The 23,183-nt window shown below is 44.2% G+C and overlaps 1 protein-coding gene across 1 annotated transcript in view; it reads right to left on the bottom strand.

The window, feature by feature from the left end:
* Positions 1-20,717, bottom strand: part of ITGB3 (integrin subunit beta 3) — a 67,813-nt gene extending 47,096 nt beyond the window's left edge. Inside the window, exons 1-2 of the mRNA XM_004447118.4 lie at positions 20,546-20,717; positions 341-426 (exon numbers count right to left, since the gene is read on the bottom strand). Of these exons, the coding sequence (XP_004447175.1) occupies positions 341-426; positions 20,546-20,624 (165 nt within the window). The 5' untranslated portion in view covers positions 20,625-20,717. The remainder of the gene's footprint in view (positions 1-340; positions 427-20,545) is intronic.
* Positions 20,718-23,183: the final 2,466 nt, after the last annotated feature.

Raw genomic sequence — 23,183 nt, 5'->3', positions numbered from 1 at the left:
TCCTCTTGAGACCTGAAGCCCCCCTTCCCTGACATGTTCTACCCCAACAAAAAGCAAGTTAATGTGGGATGAGTGGCAAAGGCCATAGTGAGTCCAGGAGGCCCAAACGAACCTTGGGCAAGGGCTACACTGTAGAGGCTGGACAGCATTCTCAGCAACACCCCCGTGACAGCTTGCTTCACCAGCCATTGATGGGAAGGCATCACCCACATTTTGCTAAGAAGGAACAAGGGGCTTGTGCATTTAGGATGGCAGAGATACCCCTCCACTCCCCAGGTCCATTCCTGCACCAAAGCGGCTAAATCTGTGTAAGAAGTAGGGTCAGGTACCTGTTCCTTACCTCATCTGAGCACCAGGCACACACAGGACTCACAGCCAGACACTGCTGGCAGGAGTTCACACCTCGTGTGGTACAGATGTTGGGCCCTGCAACAGACAGACAAAGGTATTAGCACCTGATTCAGCTCACAGAAGTAACTGGCCTGCCCCATCCTGCCCAATGTGCCCAAGCGCACAGAGTCACAGCTTTCAGATGCATAAAAACATACTCTGACTATAGGCACACACCAAGTACAGGCTGTTTGGTAAGGAAGAAAGAGAGAATGAGGACGATCAGGAGAACTCATGTGGCCAAAGTGTTGATAAAAGTGATGGAGCCAGGCTGAGCCTGGACCCAAAGTGTCAGATCATGACTGATGGAAAAGGTTTTAAGATAACAGCTGGAACTAACCCCTGCATTTGTGCAAATGAAAACCTGAGGCCCAGAGAGATGTCAACTTGCCCTCTCTTCAATTATTCTATTCAATCATTTCCCCTACAATGGGGATCCAAGGCTTGGGTGCACTAACATTATGAGCTTAAATATGTGGGGGAAGGGACGTGGGGGGCAGGGCATGAAACTGGAGGCAGCACCCAGCTGACCCTCTAGGGGAAAGCGAATCTTCTGAAATCTTTCTAAGCTTTCTTCCTTTCCCAATACATATACCTTAAGATCCAGGAAGAATGACGTTAATGTTAGAAAAGGCTCACCAGTATACGCTGGAAGAACATGGGGATTTGTGAGTTAGAAGGTCTATATTTGCATTCTGAATCTGCTTCGTACTTTCATGATCTTAGGTAAGTCAACTAACTGCTATGAAATGATATCCTCTCATAGGATGTGTGCAAGAATTCAGTGAGATAAGGGAGGAGGACTTGGTACACTACAAAATGCATTCAAATGTGAACAGTCCTCAGGCCATCAAAGGACAGAGAAAAGGCTGGGAGGAACAGGGACAACCACAAGGGCCAAAATAGCCATGTGAAACCCAGCCAGGAAGCAAACACCAGGCATGTGCTTGGACAGAAGCCCTCCTTCTCCAAGCTGCCCCCAGCTCAGTTTCCTAGCCACAGTCAAGTGAACTTTTGTGGCAGTTTGAGATTATTTATGAATACCAAAGAGAAAACAATTATATTTGTAAACTCATCTATTCTGGGTGCGAAACCCTTTGTATATTGGATTCAGTTGAGAGGTCCTTGATTAAATTACCTGCTAAGATTAGGGCTTTGATTCAACCATATCAGTAAGATGTGACTCAGGTTGAGTTCCCACACTCTTGGTGGGCTATATCGGACAATCACTCAAGATGACACACAGGAAGGGACAGTGCTGTCATTTTTGATCCTGGGGTCCCAGGGAGATAAGCCATTCGCCTGATAGGTGGCAGCTGAGAGAGAGGAAGCCCTGGGAGACAAGCCCTATGCCAGCCCACAGCTGAGATTAGGAAGAAGCTGGGCCCATGGACCCTTAAGAAGAAGAGGAAGGCTGAACCCTTGCAGAAATCAGTGACCATTTTGCTTCAACACATGGTGACTGACTGTGGCAAGGAAGCGACCTTGAGTTGGACTCTTTAGGGCCTTGTAACTGTAAGCTTTTACCCCAAATAAATAACCTTTTAAAAGCCAAGAGATTTCTGGTACATTGCATCAGCACCTCTTTGTTGGACTAATACAACCTCCTTTTCCTGCATTGCCTCCACTGTAGCCTTTTCCAAAAATGGAGCAGAAATGAAGAAGGCCCATTCCTCCCCAGGGCCCAGTTACCCTGTAAGTTCCTTTACCCAGTTTTCTAAAGTGACCCCTTTGCTCCCAGCTGGTAAAACCAGCAAATCTATTTTTGGAGAAATCATCCTGAATGTTAAGGTATTTTCCCAGTGTTCCTGAAACTTCCCAAAGCTGAATATCTTGGTCCATTTTATTATACTGTGACCGAATTCCCTTCCCACACCTGGACAAAAATACACTCAGAAAATGAGCATAAATGCATACACACACACAGTATTGTTAAGATAAATTATCCAAAATCTGGAAATAGTCAAAGGGATCACTGGATGTCCTTTCAATATATTGCAGGGCATTAATTAGTAGGCCCACCATGCTTGGGATTATCTGATTTTCTAGGGGTGTGTACCTTTGTTTGAGTTCTATTGATTAGGATATTTTACAACTCTATAAAAGTGAGGTTAACTCCTAGAAAACTAATCGCAATGAAAACGATTCTAGATGAGAACAATGCATATGATTCTTGTCCAACAGCAATACAATGTCTGTCTGGGAGCAAAGATAACCCCAAAAGGTTAGGGTTTATTGCTATGTAGCACATAACCAATTTTGAATGTATTAGCTAACTCATTTCACCATTCCTTTTTTTTTTTTTTTTTTTATTTTTTATTGACTTTGTAATAATATTACATTAAAAATATATATGTGAGGTCCCATTCAACCCCACCCCCCCACCCCCCCTCTCCCCCCCCCCCCCAACAACACTCGTTCCCATCATCATGACACATCCATTGGATTTGGTAAGTACATCTTTGGGCACCTCTGCACCTCATATACATTGGTTCACATCATGGCCCATACTCTCCTCTATTCCATCAAGTGGGCCCTGTGAGGATTTACAATGTCCGGTGATTACCTCTGAAGCACCATCCAGGGCAGCTCCATGTCCCGAAGACGCCTCCACCTCTCATCTCTTCCTGCCTTTCCCCATACCCTTTGTCCATTATGTCCACTTTTCCCAATCCAATGCCACCTCTTCTATGTGGACATTGGATTGGTTGTGTCCATTGCACCTCTATGTCAAGAGGAGGGTCAGATTCCACCTGGATGCTGGATGCAATCCTCCCATTTTCAGTTGTAATCACTCTAGGCTCCATGGTGTGGTGGTTGTCCTTCTTCAACTCCATCTTAGCTGAGTGTGGTAAGTCCAATAGATCAGATTGTAGGTGCTGGAGTCTGTTGAGGCTCAGGACCTGGCTATCACATTGTCAGTCCAGAGATTCAAATCCCCTAAATATATCTTAAACCCCAACATTAACTGCACCTCCAGCACATTAGCATGAAAGTCTTATGAAGGGAGATCCCATCTGAGTCCAGATTCATCACACATAAACACCATTTCCAAAGAGGGGCCATCTGCCCTGGTAGTTAACCCCATCGGCCATGACCATAACTCCCATGGGTCTCTTTAGCCCTCAAAGGAACCAATATCTGGGGGTTGTATCTGCTTTATCTGTCTCTCTGACTCTGCTCAGTTTCCACCATTCCTTTGAATGATCAACTTTTAATCTCCCTTACTAGAATTTTTGTAAACTAGTCTTAACATCTTACCGATCTGCTCACTAATTAATAAGTTGAAAATTCTTTGACACAGAGTTTTATATTTCAATGTGAAAATTACACTTTAATAGTATCCAGTTCAGGGCCTCATCAGGAGGGCAGAGGGATCTTACAGAAAGAGTACAGTCATAATTAGTAGACTGTGATTCTAATTGAACTACCCACTAATAATATGGCCATGGCTGAGTCATTTTACTTCTCTAATTCTCGGTTCTCTGAACTCTAAATATACCCACCATACTATAATTATTTTTCTATCTACCTTATAACACCACTGCCACCCCAACAGATTGTAAGCCCCTCGAGGCTGGTCCTGCCGAGTCTAGCTCCAGTCCTTGCTCAAAGGAGATACTCAATAAATATGTATAGAACTCAATTAGAATTCAAGGTGTTGGACTAGATCAGAGTTTGTTTTGTTTTGTTTTTTAAGGAACTGAGCTAATTTCTCAAACTTGTACATAAGATTTCAAGATGAAGTACGTGAGTTGAAATACCTTCTCAGACAACTTAAACTTTCATTGTTCCCCACCTCCTTCCCCCCAAAAAACACTAGATTATATGCACAATCCTTAGAGTACCTCCCAGAAGCCCCAGGTTTCCTCAGAGCCTTGGGTCTATCTGGACTTCAAAGGCCTTTCCCAACTTCGAAATTCTGCAAGTGGATTCCATTACAAGCACCTGAGTAACTCCTGGGGCTCCTTCATCTGGCTTGACTACAATCTTAAAATACAAGGGCTGGAGAAAGTCACAGAAGCAAGTAGCCGAAAGCAACAAAACAAAAGAGAAAGGAGAGAACAGCAGACACCACCACATGCCTTGCTGTGTGGCAGAGGAGCCAAGGATCACTGGCAGCCAGTCTTTAGGAAGAAACCATCACCTTGATGATGCCTTAACTGGGACATTTTCCTAGACTCTTTCTGTAAGTGAATAAATTCCCATTGCTTAAACCAAACCATTTCATAGTATTGCTTTAAGCAGCCTAGGAAACTAAAACACTAATCTATAAACTTTATTCACATTATGCCAGCTGTCCCACAGAAGTCTTTTTTTATGGTCCAGGATTGGTGTGCCACTTTAGTTTCTTCTAATCTGGTAATGTTTCTCAATTTTCTTTGTTGGTTATGATCTTGACACTTTTGAAGAATCCTGGCCAGTTGTGCATTTTTTGGGCAAGAATATCATTGAAGTGACGTTTTATTCTTCCCAGCACATCATATCAGGAGGTACATGGTGTCGATTTGTCTCATTACTGGTGACATAAACTTTAGTCATTTGATTAAGAAGGTGCCTGCCAGGTTTCTGCACTGAAAGTTATTATTTTACCCTTTGTAGTTTATAGGTGTTTTGTGGGGAGATATGTTGAAACTGTGCAAATGTCCTGTTTGTTGCTCTACTTTAGCTCACTAATTCTGCAATCATTTGATGATCCTAGCCTGCAACAATTATTACTCAGTTATTTGCTCAACAGTGATTTTTCTTTTTTTTTAAGATTTTTTTTTTTAATTTCTCTCCCCTTACCCACCCCCAGTGGTCTGCTCTCTGTGTCCATTCGCTGTGTGTTCTTCTGTGACTGCTTCTATCCTTATCAGAGGCACCAGGAATCTGTGTTTCTTTTTCTTGCGTCATCTTACTGTGTCAGCTCTCCGTGTGTGCGGTGCCATTCTTGGGCAGGCTGCACTTTCTTTCATGCTGGGGGGCTCTCCTTACAGGGTGCACTCCTGTGGGACTCCCCTATGCGGGGGACACCCCTGCGTGGCATGGCACTCCTTGCGCGCATCAGCACTGTGCACGGGCCAGCTCCACACGGGTCAAGGAGGCCCGGGGTTTGAACCGCAGACCTCCCATGTGGTAGGCGGATGCCCTATCCATTGGGCCAGGTCTGCTTCCCTGATTTTTATTTCCAACATTCCTTCTATATTTATTAATTGAAATTCTACTATAAGAAAACACACACACACACCAGGGTTATGCTTTATGAGTCCGGGACTTGTAGCCACATTAGAAAGCCTCACCAGATGTGAAATAAATAACAGCAGGCCCCCTCCCAGTAAACAGGCGGTCCCTGACCCCAGAGGATGAGATGAGTTGCTGAAGTTGTTCTTCAGGAAGTCATGCCTTCGGAGTCATGATTACCTAGTTCCCCTTTGCCCCTCTTCTTAATGAATTACAGGTTAGTTTCATGAAAATCAGTGATCCCCTCATAATACCCCCTACCAAGTCCTGCCACCAAGGGCAGGTTCCCTGGAATCCTGAGGCTGAAAGTGACTGACTTATCAGAAGTTTCTGTGCCTGGGCCATGCTGATTCAATGAGCTGCTGCTGCTGCTGGAGGCCGCCCCACCCTCCTGAACATGTGGAAGGCGTTTCGGTCCTGTTTCCAGCCTTTATAAGGCCTACGTTCCTGTTCCAGCAGAGACCCAGATTCAGCCCTCCTAGAGAAAGGGGATCTCCACCAGAGCATCACGGAAAAGAATTAACTCCTACCACCTTCTCTGACAGTTTAGCCAGAGCAGGCAAACAGGTGGGCTGTCCCTGGTCTGCAACCTCACACAGTGGTTATAAGGATTAAATGAACTAATAATCTTTATAAAGCACAACAGCTGCACACAGAAAGTGCTCAATAAATGCTGCTGCTGCTGCTACAGTTGTTGTCACTCACAGTTGAGTTCCAAGCTGGTTTAGCAGAGGGGAATGCTTTACTTTTATTTCTTTCCCCTTGACAGCATCAGTATCATTCTACAGGACACTCTACACACAACTGAGTATTCCCTGAACAGGAGGGAAGATGGGCACTAGAGGCAAAAAGCATCAGACTGGGATAAAATGATCAATTTTCAGACCTGGAGTTAGAAATATTAGCATTCAAAAACCCAATCTAGGAGGAACTGCCAAGAAGAGAAGGTTAATTGGAAGATACGGACAAGACAGCCAAGAAGTGTGCCTGGAAAGTAGAAGTAGAGGGCTGTGGTTTGGCACAGCAGCCTGATTCACAGAACCAGAAGAGAGATAAAGAGTGTGGAAAATGGAGGAAAAAAGGAAACAAGGAAGGGAGTTGGAACCAAAGTCATAATGCGTCAATGAGGGCTATTTTGAGAGTATGTTGTCCAATGAGACAGAATGTCAGAATGCAGGAACAGCCCTCCCTAATGAAGCCAGGGAACTTCGGAAGAAGTCTAAGTCAGAGCTGAGTGGTATTTAGCAGGAAGGGAGGACGATCCGTCTGGAAAGCACTATGGACATCTCTCTTACTGTCTGCCAGAGAGAAGTCCTGGCCCCAGCCCTGACACTGACCTTTGACTGGTCGTTTCCCAGTTAGGTCCATGGGAACACTGGGTAACTCAGGAGCTGCTTATCTTCCACTACAGTCACCTGGCTGGATGAGTCATCAAAGAACAAAATGTCTCATGCTAACTGCCCTACATGCACACAACTGGTTTTTCTAGAGCAGAGGTTCTTAACCTTTTTTGTTCCACGGACCCCTTTGCCAGTCAGGTGAAAACCACAGACCCCTTACTAAGTCCACACTATACTGTGTATTATTTAATAAATATAGCACACCCACACCAACACATCCCCACAAGAATAATGCTTTATTAAATTTCAATTCAAGCTCACGGATCCCTAGTGAAGAACCCCTGCACCAAAGCAAGTTACTAACCCAAGGGTAGGGAAGGAGACAGGAAAGTGCAGTTCAAGGTAATACATTTCTCTGTACTTTGAGCAAAAAGTTCCAGTAGGGATCACTTCAAGCTAGAGAAGCCAAACTACCATATTCAACAAACCTAAGATTATTGATGTAAGATGCATCCTGATTTCCGAGATGTTAAAAAAAAAAAAAAAGTGCAGCAAAGCCAATTAAATATGGCATTTTAACATTGGAAGGCATTTTTTTAGAATTTGCCTCCACCAATATTAAAATGGATGTGCATTTTCACAGCAAATATAACATGATTTTGAAGGACATTGCCCAAAATACTTTGAATGATTGAGAGAAGCAAGACTGGGATAAAAACTTTGCTATGGTTAAGCTACCTGTGGATAATGAAAAGATGGTTACTTTAGATTTATGCTTTTCTACCAATATATATCAGTGGTGCCAGGATTCATTCATTCATTCATTTACTCAACACCTGTGGCTGGCACTGGAACTACACTGATGCGTTAAACCAAGTCCCTGCTCTTGTGGAGCTTAAATTTTGGGGAGGAAGATGAAACAAAAGTATACATTAACAAAAAAGTACAATCTCAAACAGTGGAAAGTACTTTAAGAAAAAAAAGCAGGATAAAGGAGTAATGAGCAATGAGGCAAGGGAGCCAACAGATGGTAGCGTTTTGGATTTGGATGGTAGTGATGAGGGCATGAAGTGGTCACACTCAATATATAACGAGGACTTGCTGAGGGATTATATGTGGGGCATGAAGGAAAAACAAGGAGGATTTTGGACTGAGCAAGTGGACAAAGCTCAAATGTTCTGACCACTGACCATACCCTTTCAGTGATCCTTCAGCTGTAGGCCCTGCCCTTATAAGTGAAGCTTCATCATGACTGGTTGGCACTGCGTTCATAGGTTGCCATGCACTGAACACTGCAGAAAGTCTATCCTCTACAGAGTCTTGCCTTCTGTGTCCTTGTGGTTTAAAATTAACACCCAGTCCCTGGAAAACAACTTAAAGGCAGTGGTAGTAAAACAATGAACACTAATATTACATAACACTGAATGGGGCAGAGAAAGTGAGCAGTCTGTGAGCAGGTTGTGTAACCTCAAGCACATCCCCTTGGCTATCTGATCTCTGGGGCCAAGTGACTCTTAGATCTATGTTACATCTCTATCTGTGAACTTTCAACTGTTTCCTAATACTTTACAGGTCTGACCCAACTTCTTCTGCCAAGCACTAGGCAATCCTACACATAGCCATTTCCTTTCCTTCATACTCCCAAATATGGGCATAATATTTACCTCATGAGTTGTTGGGATTAAATGGATTAGCATGTGAAGGAACCACACATGGTAGATGCTCAATGCACATTCATTTCCTTCTTTCCTACCTTCTCTACTCACTTTCTGAATAAGAAATGCCCACTTCCCTGCCCTCCACCTCAGCCTTAGGTGGGAGGGCCTTTGTCTCTGACAGTACATAAGAAACCACCCTGGCCAAGAGGCAGGAGCACCCAGGGCTAGACCCTACCATTGCCACTAGACTAGCTGTGTGATTTTGGTCAAGTCACTTTACCCCTCAGGGGCTCCCATTTTGCTTCTCTGTAAAATGATCGGTGTTGGATTAGATGACTTTGAAGGAGTGGCCAGCCCTGGGAGTATATATTCCAACCAGAAGGAATCCACAAGGTGGCCAATATGCTAGGAGGTCTGGTATCCCAGGACCCAAGACCCCTCAAATAGTGACAATGCACAAATGACCATTTCTTCCCAATGGACTATCTGACATTTTATCAAATGCTGCATCTCAGAGTTCTGGAAAATTTTATCAGCACAACCCTACCTCCCAGCTGACTCATTCAGTATACAGCAGAGGCAGGCTTGTACCAAACTTTGCCTGAAGCCCAGCCCAGCAGTGTCCTGTTAGTGACCTCTTTGGCATCCAGCTGTCCAGTTCTGCTGTTTCTCTCCCCCAGCTCATGGCTTGTGGGGTTGGAGAGCAGGCAGCAGAGCACCAGTTTTTGCTGCCAGCCCATCTAGGTTGGAAGGCAAATTGGTTCAAACCATTTTGGAAGACAATTTGTGCAGCACTGTTAATTTTTAAATTTAAAATAGTCAAGCCCTTTGACCTGACAACTTTAGTTCAAGTAATCTACCAATCAAACACACTTGCACCAAGGTGCATAATAAATCAATAAGGATATCCCCTGTAGTTAATTTGTAGTGGTAATTAATTGGGAATGATCCCAAAGTCTGCAACAGGAATTGGCTAAATAAAGTCTGGCATATCCATGTGACAGTAAACCATCTGGCTAGAATTACAGTTCTTGGCATAAGTGATGGGAAGCTATAAATTGAAAAGATATGTGGGGCGCACTGTTACCACTATTATTCAACATTGTATTGGAAGTTTTAGCTACAGCAATCAGGCAAGAGAAAGAAATAAAAGGCATCTAAATTGGAAAGAAAGAAGTGAAACTTTCCCTGTTTGCAGATGACATGATCTTATATAAAGAAAATCCTGAAAAATCTACAACAAAGCTACCAGAAATAATAAAAGAATTCAGCAAAGTGGCATGGTATAAGATCAAAATGCAGCAGGGGAGGACCATTTGTGTGGGGTGTCAGTGAAGGGGATATATGGGAGGAAGTTCACCTGGGCATACATATAAGACATAAATGTGTTCAAATGTTCGTGGGGCATTGTCATGGTGGCTGGAGATTCACACAATATCTGAAAGAATATTGAATTCCCATCCTGGGAAGCTCTGCCACATTCTCTGATGGAACAGCAAGAATTCCCCAAGTACAGTGGTAATGACTAGTGAAGGAGGATGGTCCATTGACGGGCCCTTGATATTGATGACTGTGCTTATGAACCTTTATTCTTGAAATTAAAACTTAGCATAGTACTATACGGTACCTAAGCATGACCTCCTGAAAGCCTCCTTGTTCAAATGTCTCTCTAAGCCAAACTCAGCATATAATTGCAATACTTCCTCCCAGGATGGAGCATGACTCCCAGGGATGAGCTTCCCTGGCACCGAGGGATTACTACCAAGCACCAACTAGCAATGCAACTGGAAAAAGACCTTGACCAAAAGGGGGAAAAGGTAAAGACAAATGAGTTTATATGGCTAAGAGACTTCAAAGTGAGATGGGAGGTCATTCCAGAGGTTACACTTACATACTTCCCAGCAAGATCTCATTGACTGCCAAATTAGACACTACCCCGAACAGTGGGGCTCTTAAGGGCTCTGGAGACACCCAGGCACTATGGTCAGGGTAGATAGCTCATGAGTTTGGTACCTTACCAGTGGGTTCTACTTTGGGGTTTGTGCTCCCCAGTGTGACAGAATTAGACTCAGTTGTAGTTTCTGTACATATGGCATTTCGGTCCCTTCTATTTAACCTATAGTCAGTGCTGGAGCTAGTAGGTGTATGTTCAAGAGACTTGAATCTTTGCACTGTCCATGTGCCAGCTGGGCCCTGAGCCTCAACAGAATTGCAATACTTACTCTCCAGTTCATTGGACTCACCCAGGACAATTAACAAGGAGGTGATAATGGACAACAATACAAAGCAGAGAGCTAAGGTGGCTCAAGCGATTGAGCGCCTCCTCCTCGGAGGTCCCAGGTTCGGTTCCTGGTACCTCCTAAAGAGAAGATGAGCAGACATAGACAGCACACAACAAATGGACACAGAGCACAGACAACAATGGGGGGTGGGGTGGGGATAAATAAGTAAAATAAATCTTTAAAAATAAAAATGGGTAAAGGACTTGAATAAACATTTCTCTAAAAAAGATATACAAATAGGCAGTAAGCACATGAACACATTCAACATCATCAGCCATTAGGTAAATGCAAATCAAAACCACAATGAGATACCATTTCACACCCAAGAGAATGGCGAAAGGAAGGAAGGAAGGAAGGGAGGGAGGGAGGGAGGGAGGAAGGAAGGAATTAACAAGTGTTAGCGAGCATACAGAGAAATAGGAATCCTCATACATTGTTGGTACAACACATAGCAAGTTCCTTAGAAAGTTAAGCATAGAATTACCATATGACCTGATAATCCCAAAAGATATGAAAGCAAGGATTCAAACAGATATTTGCACATCCATGTTCATAGCAGTGTTATTCACAATAGCCAAAAGTGGAAGCAGCCCAAGTGTCCATCAGTGGATGAAGGGATAAGCAAAATGTGGTATACACATACATTGGAATATTATTCAGTTGTAAGGAGGTATGTGGTTCTGAAACATGCTGCAACACAGATAAACCTTAAAGACACAATGTTGAGTGAAATAAGCCAGGCACAAAAAGACAAATATTGTATGATCTTGTTCATATGAAATAACTGGCATATGAAAATTCAGAGTCAGAAATTAGAATAAAGGTTACCAGAGATAGGAGTGGGGTTGGGAAATGGGGAACCCATAGAACTGTATAATACAAAGAGTGAACCATAATATAATTATGGGCTGTAATTAATAATATAATTATAATATTGGTTCATCAAGTGTAACAAATATATTATACTAATGGAAAATGGTAACAAAAGGAAAAACGGGGGGAGGGGAAAGGGGAACTGTACTTTCTATATGATTTTTCTATAAACTTATAACTGCTCTATTAAAAAATAGAGATGACAGTAACATATTATAGTGAGTATAACTAACACTGCTGATTTATAAGTAAGACTGTGACTTAAAGTAGTCGTCTATGGACATAAATGTCCATTGAAAGGAAACTAGAAAATAACCTAGGGTATGTACAACATAGTGATTTTGGTGGTGAATGAAGATTGTGGTTAATAGTACATAGGAACATTTTTTCTTTTAAAAAGTGTCAAGAATATAGTGATACACGGGAAAACTACAACTAATCTAACTTATGGACGATAGTTACCTGTAATATTGTAATATTTTTGCAGCAATGGCAAGGAAGATATTATATCATTCTAAGAGAAAACTATAGGGGGTATAAAGAGGTATGGGATTTTTCTTTTTTGGAGTAAAAAAACATTCTAAAATTGACTGAGATGATGACAGCACAACTCTGTTATCAAAATGAGAGCTATTAAGTGTACACTTTCTAATGGATTGTATAAAACACGGGGCTGTATAACACAGGGTATCCAGGAGAAATATGAGAGCATTCTCTCATGAACTATAACAAATGTATAATACTAATACAGGGTGTTAACAATAGAGAGGGTTGGGGGAAAGTACACCAAATATAAGATATGGGCTATAGTTAGTAGTAATTTTTTGATAATGCTCTTCCATAGCTTGTAACAAATGCTTCACAGCAATGCAAGTTATAGGTATAGGTATAGGTTGTGGGGTGATGTATGGAGTCCTGTATGATGATTTGCATGCTTATTTTTGTAAGTTCACAACTTTTAATATCATTTATTATTTATGTATGTTCAAGTATGAATGATATACTTCAATAAAATTTTATTTTTAAAATGTTAAAAATAAAAATTAAAAATTAAAAGAACTTAGCCTCACTCTTTCTCTCCTTGAATCTTTGAACATCTTTACTAACTATACTAATACTTGGGCAAAAGAGAGGATCTGTGTGTGTGTGTGTGTGCGTGTAGTCTTTTGTGGGAACATGACAGAAAAACAGGGAGTTGTTTTTTCAGAAATGCTACCCAAAAAAGGTAGAAAAGCCCCAGGCTTACTTAACAACTTCTGGCTCCAAAGAATATGACATACCCATATTTGGCCACAAAATATCCATTGCTCTTAGGACCAAGAATAATAATAGTGCTGTTTGCTGCAAAATCCTTTCCACTGGCTGTGGCTCAATTGATTGGGCTCCCATCTATCATATGGGAGGCCCTGGGTTTGCATCCCAGGGCCTCCTTGTGAAGGCAGGCTCGCCTGCACCCCGCGGAGAGCCACCGGCCTGCAAGCGCTACAGAGTGCTGACTCAGCAAGGTGACGCAACAAAAAGGGAGACAAGTAAAAACACAGAAAAGCGTGCAGCAAATGGACAGACAGCAGACAACAAGCAAGCCACAAGGAGGGCAGAAATAAATTTAAAAATAAAAAATAAAATACAGACACACAGAAGAACACACAGCAAATGGACACAGAGAGCAGATAGCAAGCAAGTTGCAAGGGGGGGGGGAAAATTAAATTAAACTAAAAATGTAAAAACTCCTTTCCACTATCTTGAAGTCTTTAATTATTTAGCACTTGGGAGAGCTAATAAATGGCTTATACATGGCCTGAGAGCATCTATCCCATTAGAAAAGTTAGAAATCACAAGCTAGATGATAAAATGGATCTAGCCCCACTGCTTTCTCAATACCTGAGCAAGACAGTGTAGCCTCAAGTAGAGTCTTATAGCAGAACCAAAAAGTGTCCTTGTATGAAATGATTACAAATTTTGACATGAATCAAGCTGAAATATTTTTAGGACATTGAAATGGAAATGCCCTCCTTCTAAAACCCTGCCTGGCAAAGTGTGAAATGGCGGCATAAAGGATGTATAAACTATCTTTATTTGCCAAAGGGATGCTGATGCAATCTGCTGACTTTCATAAAGGGTATTTATTTGGGGTAGAAGCTTACAGCTACAGGCCCTAGAGAGTCCAACTCAAGGTAGCAAAAGAAGTACCTTCTCTCCAAATGTCTTGTCACGTATAGAAGCAAGATAGCTACCGATATCTGCAAGCATTCAGCCTTCTTCTTTCCTTGTAAGGCTCTGTGGGCCCAGCTTCTTCTGATCTCAGCTGTCAGCTGAAGGGTTCATTTCTTTCTGGGCTCAGCTGCTCTGGTCTCTTCACAAGGCCAGCTGTAAACATCAGGCAAATGGCTTGTCTCTCTTCCCGGGGCTGCAGGATTAAAGCTGACAAGTTCTCTCCTTTTCCGTTTCTAAGGAGATCTCTCTATTCCTCTGTGTATCTACTTCGGTGTTCTCTTTGAGTGAATGTCACTTTACATAGCCTGCCAAGAGGGCAGGGACTCAACCCTGATCACGCCCTAATGACATGGTAGAACCAAAGCCCTAATCTTAACATACATAAACTTAAAATCTTAGAATTTAATATAATCAAAGGGTATCATGCCCAGAGGAATAGATCCATTTACAAACACAATCTATATCTCTTTTTGGAATTCATAAATAATATCAAACTGCCACGCAATCTAAGCAGTCTTTCCCAATTCGGTCTGTGAAAGAGCATTCCTGAAGAAAAAGCAAGAGTATTTCTGACCTGGCCAACCATATGCAAAAAAGAATGAACCTCAGGAAACAACTGTGGCTCAAGCAATTGGGTTCCCGTCTACCATATAGGAGGTCCAGGGTTCAATTCCTGGGGCCTGCTGGTGAAGGCAAGCTGGCACACGCAGCAAGCTGGTCCAAGCAAAGAGATATCCCATGCAGAGTAATGGCCCACGTGGAGAGCTGGCACAGCAAGATGACTCAGCAAAGAAAGATAAAGAGGAGAGACAATAGAGACACAGCAGACCAGGGAGTTGAGGTGGTGTAAGAGATTAATGACCTCTCTCCCACTCCAGAAGGTCCCAGGATGGTTTCCCAGTGCTGCCTAAAGATAAGACAGACAGACACAGAAGAACACACAGTGAATGGACATAGAAAGCAGACAACGAGTGCAAAAACAAAAAGGGGGGAAGAGAGATAAATAAATAAGTGAAATCTTTTTTTAAAAAATGAACCTCAACCCATACCTGACACCATATACAATAGTTCATTCAAAATGGATCATAAGTCAACATGTTAAATGCAAAACCAGAAAACCATAAGAAAACTTAAGAAAAACCTTTGCAATCTTGTTGGATTAGGCAGAAATTTCTTAGAACACCAAAAGAACAAGCCATAAAAGAAAAACTTAATAAACTGAATTTCATCAAAATTAAAAATGCTCTTCAAAAGACTAGAAGAAAAATTTTGCAAACCACCTGTCTGATCAAGGACTGCCATTCATAAGATATATTTTAAGAATTCTTGCAACAACAAAAAATTAAGAAAACAGAAAAAAAGAAAAGAAAATATCCTATAAAAAGTGAGCAAAAGATGTGAATAGATATTTTGCCAAAGAAAAAAGAGATGGTAAATACACACAGGAAAGATGTTCAATATTATTGGCCATTGGGGAAACGCAAAATAAAACCACAGTGAGATACCACTACACACCTACTACAATGTCTGAAATTTTTTACACTAATAATATCAAGAAGTAGCAAGGATGTAGAGCAACGGAAACTCTCATACATGGCTAAAAGGGATCAAAATAGTACATTCACTTTGGAAAATAGTTAGGTTGTTTTTTATAAAGTTAGAAATATCATAAAACCCAGAAATCCCACTTCTGGATATTTACTCAAAAAAAGAAAAACATGTTTACACAAAAATCTACAAGAACGTATATAGTGACAATTAATAATTGCCAAAAAAAGAGAGAAAACAATCCCAATATCCATCTATTTGGTGAATAAACTATGTCCATAATGTAATGTCACTTCATAGTGAAAAGGAAACATATAGTGAAAAGGGACATGCAATATAAGGGAACCTCAAATGCATTATGTTAACTGAAGTAAGCCAGACTTGAAGGCAATATTGTGTGACTTCCTATATATATGACATTCTGGAAAAGGTACAACTATAGGGACAAGAAGCAGATCAGTGGTTGTCAGGGACTGGAGATAGGGATAGGGGGATCAATTACAAAGGAGCTTGAGAAAACTTTTGGAGTGATGGAAATATTCTATGTCTTGATTATGGTGATGGTTACTTGACTACATGTATTTGTCAAGATTCACAAAACTGTATGCCTAAGGAACGATGAATTTTTACTATATGTTAATTATACCTCAATAAACCTAATTAAAAAAAAGTATTTCTGGGGACAATGTGTGCATGAAGAGAAAGGCAGATTTTACAAATTTTTTGCTGGGGAGTCTCACATTTAAATAAATGCCAGGAGTTTACACAGGGGAATAGGCAGTTTTCCTAAACTGTGTCATTTCTCTGTTCCCACCCTCATTTCCACCAGTGACCGGAGCTCCATCAGGCATAAAAGTTTTTCCACTCAGAAGGGCCAAGATTCAGGAGAAAAGAGAAGAGTCGATGGGATGAAGCAGAGAGGGCTGGCCCAAGGCAAGCGGTTTATGCCTGAAGCTGCTCAGTCACTCCCAGTTAATTATCTGTCTGCTGATTCATGACTTGTGGCTCCTGTGGGCACACTTTCTGGTTATTCCTGCCAACCAGAGCAGAATTATTGGGGCTGGGAGGAGATGATAACCAGACGTCGCCAAGTGCGGATGAGGAATTTCTATTTGGAAATTCGGGGTCATATCCATACTTCCTCCCCAACCCCCACCCCACCCCCGATCCCAATGTTGTCTTGCCACCCCATCGTGCGACTGGCCTTCACCAGTCTTCACCTTTGCCCTCACCCTCACAAGTCTGAGGCAGGTAGAGGGGACTGCTGCCCTCCTGCCAGGCTCCTCCCAGGAGGGAAAAAAGGCAGATACTTCACAGAGAGCCGACTGAGTTTCCAGCATCCTCAGTGCTCCAAATGGTGCAACAGTGCTTGATGCCCAAATGGTCTCAGATGTATTCTAGTGCCGATAGAATGTCCAGTTGGAGCACTTTAGGATCTTATACGAATGGAGATATTCAAATGTGAGGTTTCTTAGTGTAAGGCCCACAACCCCTCAAAAGCTTTTTGTAGCACTGTGTGGGCATTTATCTTGCCACCTAGTGCCAGGCACTGGGCATAGTGTTGACCGTAAAGACATGTCCCTCTCCTCACAGAACCTGGAATTTTATGGACTCTTGAACCTTCCTTTTTTCTCAGAGACAGGACTTGAGGTTTTCTTATGGATAAAGCAAAGCCTCTCCCCTCCTCACCCTTTTCAGTGGGTTCTGGCTAAGTTAGATAGCTGAGCTATGCCAAGCACCCAATGGGGAACAGGTTGAAATAAGAGGGCCCCCCCCGACATAAGTTGGGGGGAAAAGGACCCTGTCAGGCTCATTCTGGGATCTGGACTACACTCACGCATGAACAATCACTCTTGAATCCCTACAAGGTGTATTCCATGGATAGGAAGAAAAGTGATAGTAGTTGCTATTTATTGAATATTTATTTTGTGCCTTTATCTCCTTTAATCTATATAATCATAAAGGTATTGTTTTCTCCACAGAAAATTCTTTACAGATAGGAACTGAGGCCCCAAGAGCTTAAGGCACTTGCCCAGGGTCACAAAATCAATGAGGCCAGTCAAGAATCAGACCTACCTCCAGTGGTTGTAAACCATAGCTATCCACCCCCCTCACAAATCAGCCTTCCTCCCATTTCTCTCCAGGCCCTGAAGGTTCCTGCAGAAGACTTCAGTTGAAGTGTTGCTGGGATGTCAACTCAGGAGAAGAAAGTAGCACCTCTACTCAGAACCAACCAAGTTAGATGGTGACAGCAAAGATAACTTGCTACTCATCAGGTTTTAGGTTAAAATAAAGACCTAAATATGAGGTCCAATACTACTTGGGTGAAGTTAAAAAGATTATTGTTGCACATAAAATCCAAAATTCAATTCGACCCTCAAACAACTTTTCTCCCCATACCAGGCTCTCCCATTCTGGGCCAGCCCCTGTGCCATTATCCCCTTCCCCCAGCTCTTTCTGTGTCCTCTCAACACTGTCCCAACACAACTCTCCTACTCTAGCCTCACCAGCTGCATCCCCTGGGATCTGATGACACCTGCAACCCTGCTACCAGCACAGGGGTGGGGGATGCAAATATAGTAGAAACTGCTTTACTGGGTGCTTTTTGACTGGAGATCTGACTCTAGAGGAAGGGTTCTTAACCTAGGGTCCATGAGCTTGAATTGAAATTCAAATAAGCATTTTCTTCTGGGGACATGTTGTTGCAGGTATGCTCCATTTATCAAATAACACACAGTATGGTGTGGACTTAGTAAGGGATCCAAGGAACAAAAAAAAAGTCAAAAAACCCTGCTCTAGAGCCTCTGCTCTTAACCACTATTCTACCCGGCCTCTCAGAGGGCCTCTGGGCTAGCTCAGCACAACCCATCCACTACTGCTGGGAACCACCCCCAATCACTATGCTGAATGTGTGAACAGATCTACTAAAGGACCTTTCATGCAAAGGATTCCCAACCAAACATGTATGTCAAAGCAGTGGAATCCTATATAGGTCATTACAATTGTATGAACCAGATCAGCATAAGATATACCAGGAGTGGGAAGGGGAGACACCAAAATAACATTTATACTCTTCATCTTCACTAACGGTGAGTCAAGCATCTTGCCAGTCACTATCTTATGTCACCTCATCACTTCTAAAAGTGTAAGAAAATATGATTGGCATAGAAGTGAATTTAGAAAGCTGTGGATGTTAAAAATGAATGCAGGGAAGCAGATTTGGCTCAATGGATAGAGCGTCCACCTACCACATGGCAGGTTCAGGGTTCAAACCCAGGCCTCCTGACCCGTGTGGTGAGCTGGCCCACACGCAGTGCTGATATGCGCAAGGAGTGCCGTGCCACGTAGGGATGCCCCCCATGTACACAGAGTGCACCGCATAAGGAGAGCCGCCCTGCGCAAAAAAAGTGCAGCCTGCCCAGGAGTGGCGCCACACACACAGAGCTGATGCAGCAAGATGATGCAACCAAAAAGAGACACAGATTACCAGTGCTGCTGACAAGAATACAAGCAGACACAGAAGAACACACAGCAAATGGACAGAGAGCAGACAACTGGGGGGCGGGCCAGGAAGGGGAGAGAAACAAATAAAAAAGAAATCTTAAAAAAAAAAAAATGAATGCAAAGATGTTTTAGGTTCATGGAAGCAGGATCTCGGGAGACAGTTGAGTCACACTTGTGGATTTCTCCATCCCCTCTCTCTCTGCTCAACAGCTGGCAGCATGTGACCCAAAGCTCTAACATCCCAACCAGGCAGAACACTGGGGATTTACATTTCTGTGCTACAGTCATCAGTCAGACTGCTCACTACAGGCTAAAGACATTAGCTGAACTTTTCTTAACCTCCATGACATGGGACCTTTCAGCCACACAGCTTGAATGGCCCCCAATGCATCACCCAGATGGTCCTCCATAAAGATACTGTTGCCTTGTCCCGAATGATCTTTTTTTATACATATTGTCTACACATACATAGAAGTCTTGAAAGCATTCACCAAAGTCTTTTTGAATAGTTATCTTTGAAACTGCTTACCAATTTAATTCTTTCTTTGTTGTTATCCCTTCTGCATGGTCTAAATTGTTTTATGAAGAGTACAGGTATGCACTCAGTTGGCCTCTGCAGAAGGTGGCCCCAGAGCACCGGGATCCCGCCAGAGCCCTCCCCAAAAGGTCCCCAGGCTCCGGAAGGACCACCGGCAGCACCCGCCGGGGCTGTCCCGCTCTGCAGCTCCACTCCCTGTCAGATGCCTCTCAGATGCCGACTGCGCTGGCCCCCGGTGGTACACGCAAGAGGAGGAGGGACAAAGCCAGGGATCCAAGCCAGCCCCAGGGACCCTTGGCGTGCTCCCCGCATACACCGGAGATTTTTCGGGTCAGGTTCTGTCACAGAAGCAGAAGCACCACTGCCACCCGGGAACACTATAAGGGACAGGGCCTTCATCCTGCTCTGAAATGGTCATGCAGGGAGTCACCAATTAAAAACACTTGGAAGAAAGGCTGACAACACAAGGGGAAGCCGTACTGTCGAGTAACTGGCAAATCCGCGCGCACGCACACTTATCCGAGAAGTCATAACCTCATTTCTCTGCCAGGGCGCGGGAACAGCCCCGGGAAGCCCCACTTCGCCTCGGCTACCAGAGCGGGTCTTCTCTCCCGTGGTCCCGGACCACCCGCGAAGGGCGCAGTGGAGGCTGAACGCGCGGCTGGAGATGTGCCCACAGCACCGCGCACGCCAGAGCCGCCCCGGGAAGGGAAAACGGCCAAGGGCACGGCTTCCGCGACCCGGACGACCCACTCCACACCCAGGCACACGGCGCCTCTCACGCTTGCCCTCGCGGGGCCGGTAAAATCCCAGCTCCGGGCTCCAAAGACCCCCAGGCTGTGCCGCGCACTCCGAACGCAGATGCGCGGGACCCGCCCGTCTGGGTTTGGGCTCTCCGAGTGTGCCAGCTTGACTGCGGCGGGAAGCGGGGCGCCGAGGAGCGCCGTGTCCCCGCCGCTGGGGCGTCTCACTCACCTCCGACGCCGACGCCCGCCAGCGCCCCCAGCGCCAGCAGAGTGGCCCAGAGCCGCCGGGACGGCGGCCGCGCGTGCATCTCCTGCGCCTCTCTCCACGAACCGCCCTGGCCGCGCCCGCCTGCCCCACAGTAAGCGGCGTCTGCGGCCACTTTTGCAGCAGCCAGAGGGGAGGGGACGTGGTGGGTGGGACGCAAGGGGGCGGGCCGCGGATTCGCGCTCCCTCCCCTCGGGCCTTTTTCTGGGCCTTGGGCGGGAGAGCTGGCAGTGGGAAACCGCGGCTCCTATCGCGCCGCTTGGCCTCCGCCCACGTGGATGCTCCTGTGCGCCAGCACGCCGAGGCGGGAGGCGGAGGAGGTCAGGCCCGCATCCTCGCAGGCCTCCAGGTCCGAGAAGTCCGCGCCCTGGGACTTGGTATCCTCCGAAAAGCTGGTGCCTGCAGCCAAGCTCCCTAGGAGTCACCCACACTAATCTCTTCTGCCTGAATTCCGGAGGCATTTTGCATCAGTTCCACGAGTTTTCTCACTTACTTTTTTTTTTTTTAAGATTTATTTTATTTATTCCCTCCCTCCCCCAGTTGTCTGTTCTCTGTGTCCATTTTTGCTGCGTGTTCTTCTTTTTGTCCTCTTCTGTTGTTTTCAGTAGCACGGGAATCTGTGTTTCTTTTTCTTGGGTCATCCTGCTGTGTCAGCTCTCCGTGTGGGCAGCGCTATTCCTGGGCAGGCTGCACTTTCTTTCCCGCTGGGCGGCTCTCCTTACGGGGCGCACTCCTTGCGCGTAGGGCTCCCCTGCCCGGGACACCCCTACATGGCACAGCACTCCTTGTGCACATCAGCACTACATGTGGGCCAGCTCCACACGGGTCAAGGAGGACAGGGGTTTAAACCGTGGACCTCCCATGTAGTAGACTGATGCCCTATCCACTGGGCCAAGTCCGCTTCCTCACTTAAGTTTTCATTCATTTAATTGAGGAACATCTGTTGACTACCCACCCTATGCTGGGCACTGGTTTAATCCTTTAGTATTCGCTCATTTTTTTCTTGGGTTAGTTTTGTTTTGCTGTAAACTGGAAGCTTTTTGAGAACAAGCTTATTAACCAATGATCGGCCTATAAAGTGCCTCTGTCTACCAATACTTGCATACATTAGGTGCCTAAAAACATTTCAGGACAGTGTTCTACCTCTAAACTCAAATTCACAGGCTTTATTGTGTCTTTATTATGGCTTTGGCAAAGAGTGCTCCTTCCTGAATCCTTCCTCCGAGTCCTTGGGTCTGGTCCCAGACTGGAAACCGCTAGACACCCAGAGAGGCAGAAATGCTCAGGCAGGAGGCCCCTGGGGAGTGACTGGGTCCTGGGCCCCTCAGACCTTGTTTTATGATTAAAAAAGAAAAAAATAAGTGTGGGGCACCCATTCACAGAAGAGCTGCCGTCTCCTGCTCTGGGGCTTCCCGCAGGCCTGCAGACTGCCGCCCTCTCCCGAGACCCAGAAGACCCCTGACGACCGGCCCTGACTCCTCTCTCCCACCGTCTCTCTCACTTGAGCACAAGATAAACCCCGTGCCTTTCAGGAACCTCTTCCTCTGTCTGACTCATCTTCCTTCTTTTTTCCACCCGGAAAATTCCACTCTCAGGACTTACCTAGATGTCATCTCTTCCATGTAACCTAGTCTGACCATCCCCTTCTCCATCCTCACCCTCTGCAGAGGTGGGCACTTCCTCCTCAGGTCTCCCATAGCACTAAGATACACCTTGATATAGCACACATCAGCAGGAATATCACTATCATGGGGCTCCCTGACCTGGGCTTTGAGACTCCAGGCTCCATCCATCCCCTCTGACTGCCCAGGGCAGGGGGTGGGGGTGAGAGCTTGCAGCATCTGGAGGAGACTTAACAACGTATGCAATCTTTCAAAATCACCATTTTGACATTTTTTGTCTTTTAAAATGTCATAGTCCTGCAGCAAAATCCAGCCACACAGCCTGGGTACATCTCTGCCCAGCAAACTGTACTGTAATTTGGTATTTACTTATGGATAATGAGGTAAAATTATCCATAATTTTAGAGTGAAATGCACAAGATATAGAATATTTTCATCATTCCATAAAGTTTCCTTGTGTCCTCTTCCAGGCAATCCTTACCCATCACAAAGGAAATAAGGAAATATCTTGAAACAAATGAGAACAAAAACACACATACCAGAACTTACAGATGCAGCAAAGGCGCTGCTGAGAGGGAAATTTATAGCTCTAACTGCTTACATTAAAAAAGAAGAAAGATCTCAAATTGGTGACATAAGGTCACAACTGGAGCAACTAGAAAAAGAAGAGCAAACTAAACCCCATAGTGACTAGAAGAAAGGAAATAACAAAGAATATAGCCAAGATAAATGAAATAAAGAACAGAAAAACAATAAAAGAGAATCAATGAAACCAAAAGTTGGTTCCTGGAAAGATGAATAAAATGGACTAACCTTTGGCTAGACAAACAGAGAAGACACTAATCAGAAATGAAAGGGGTAATATTACTATCAACTCCAAAGAAATAAGGATTAAAATAGGATACTATAAACAATTGTACATCAACAAATTAGATAACCTAGATGAAATAGACAAATTCCTAGAAACACAAAAATTACCT

Source organism: Dasypus novemcinctus, chromosome 21, assembly GCF_030445035.2.
Source record: "Dasypus novemcinctus isolate mDasNov1 chromosome 21, mDasNov1.1.hap2, whole genome shotgun sequence".
NCBI lineage: Eukaryota > Metazoa > Chordata > Mammalia > Cingulata > Dasypodidae > Dasypus > Dasypus novemcinctus.
Note: the sequence above shows the minus strand (reverse complement) of the source record. Positions and strands in the feature narration are given on the sequence as shown.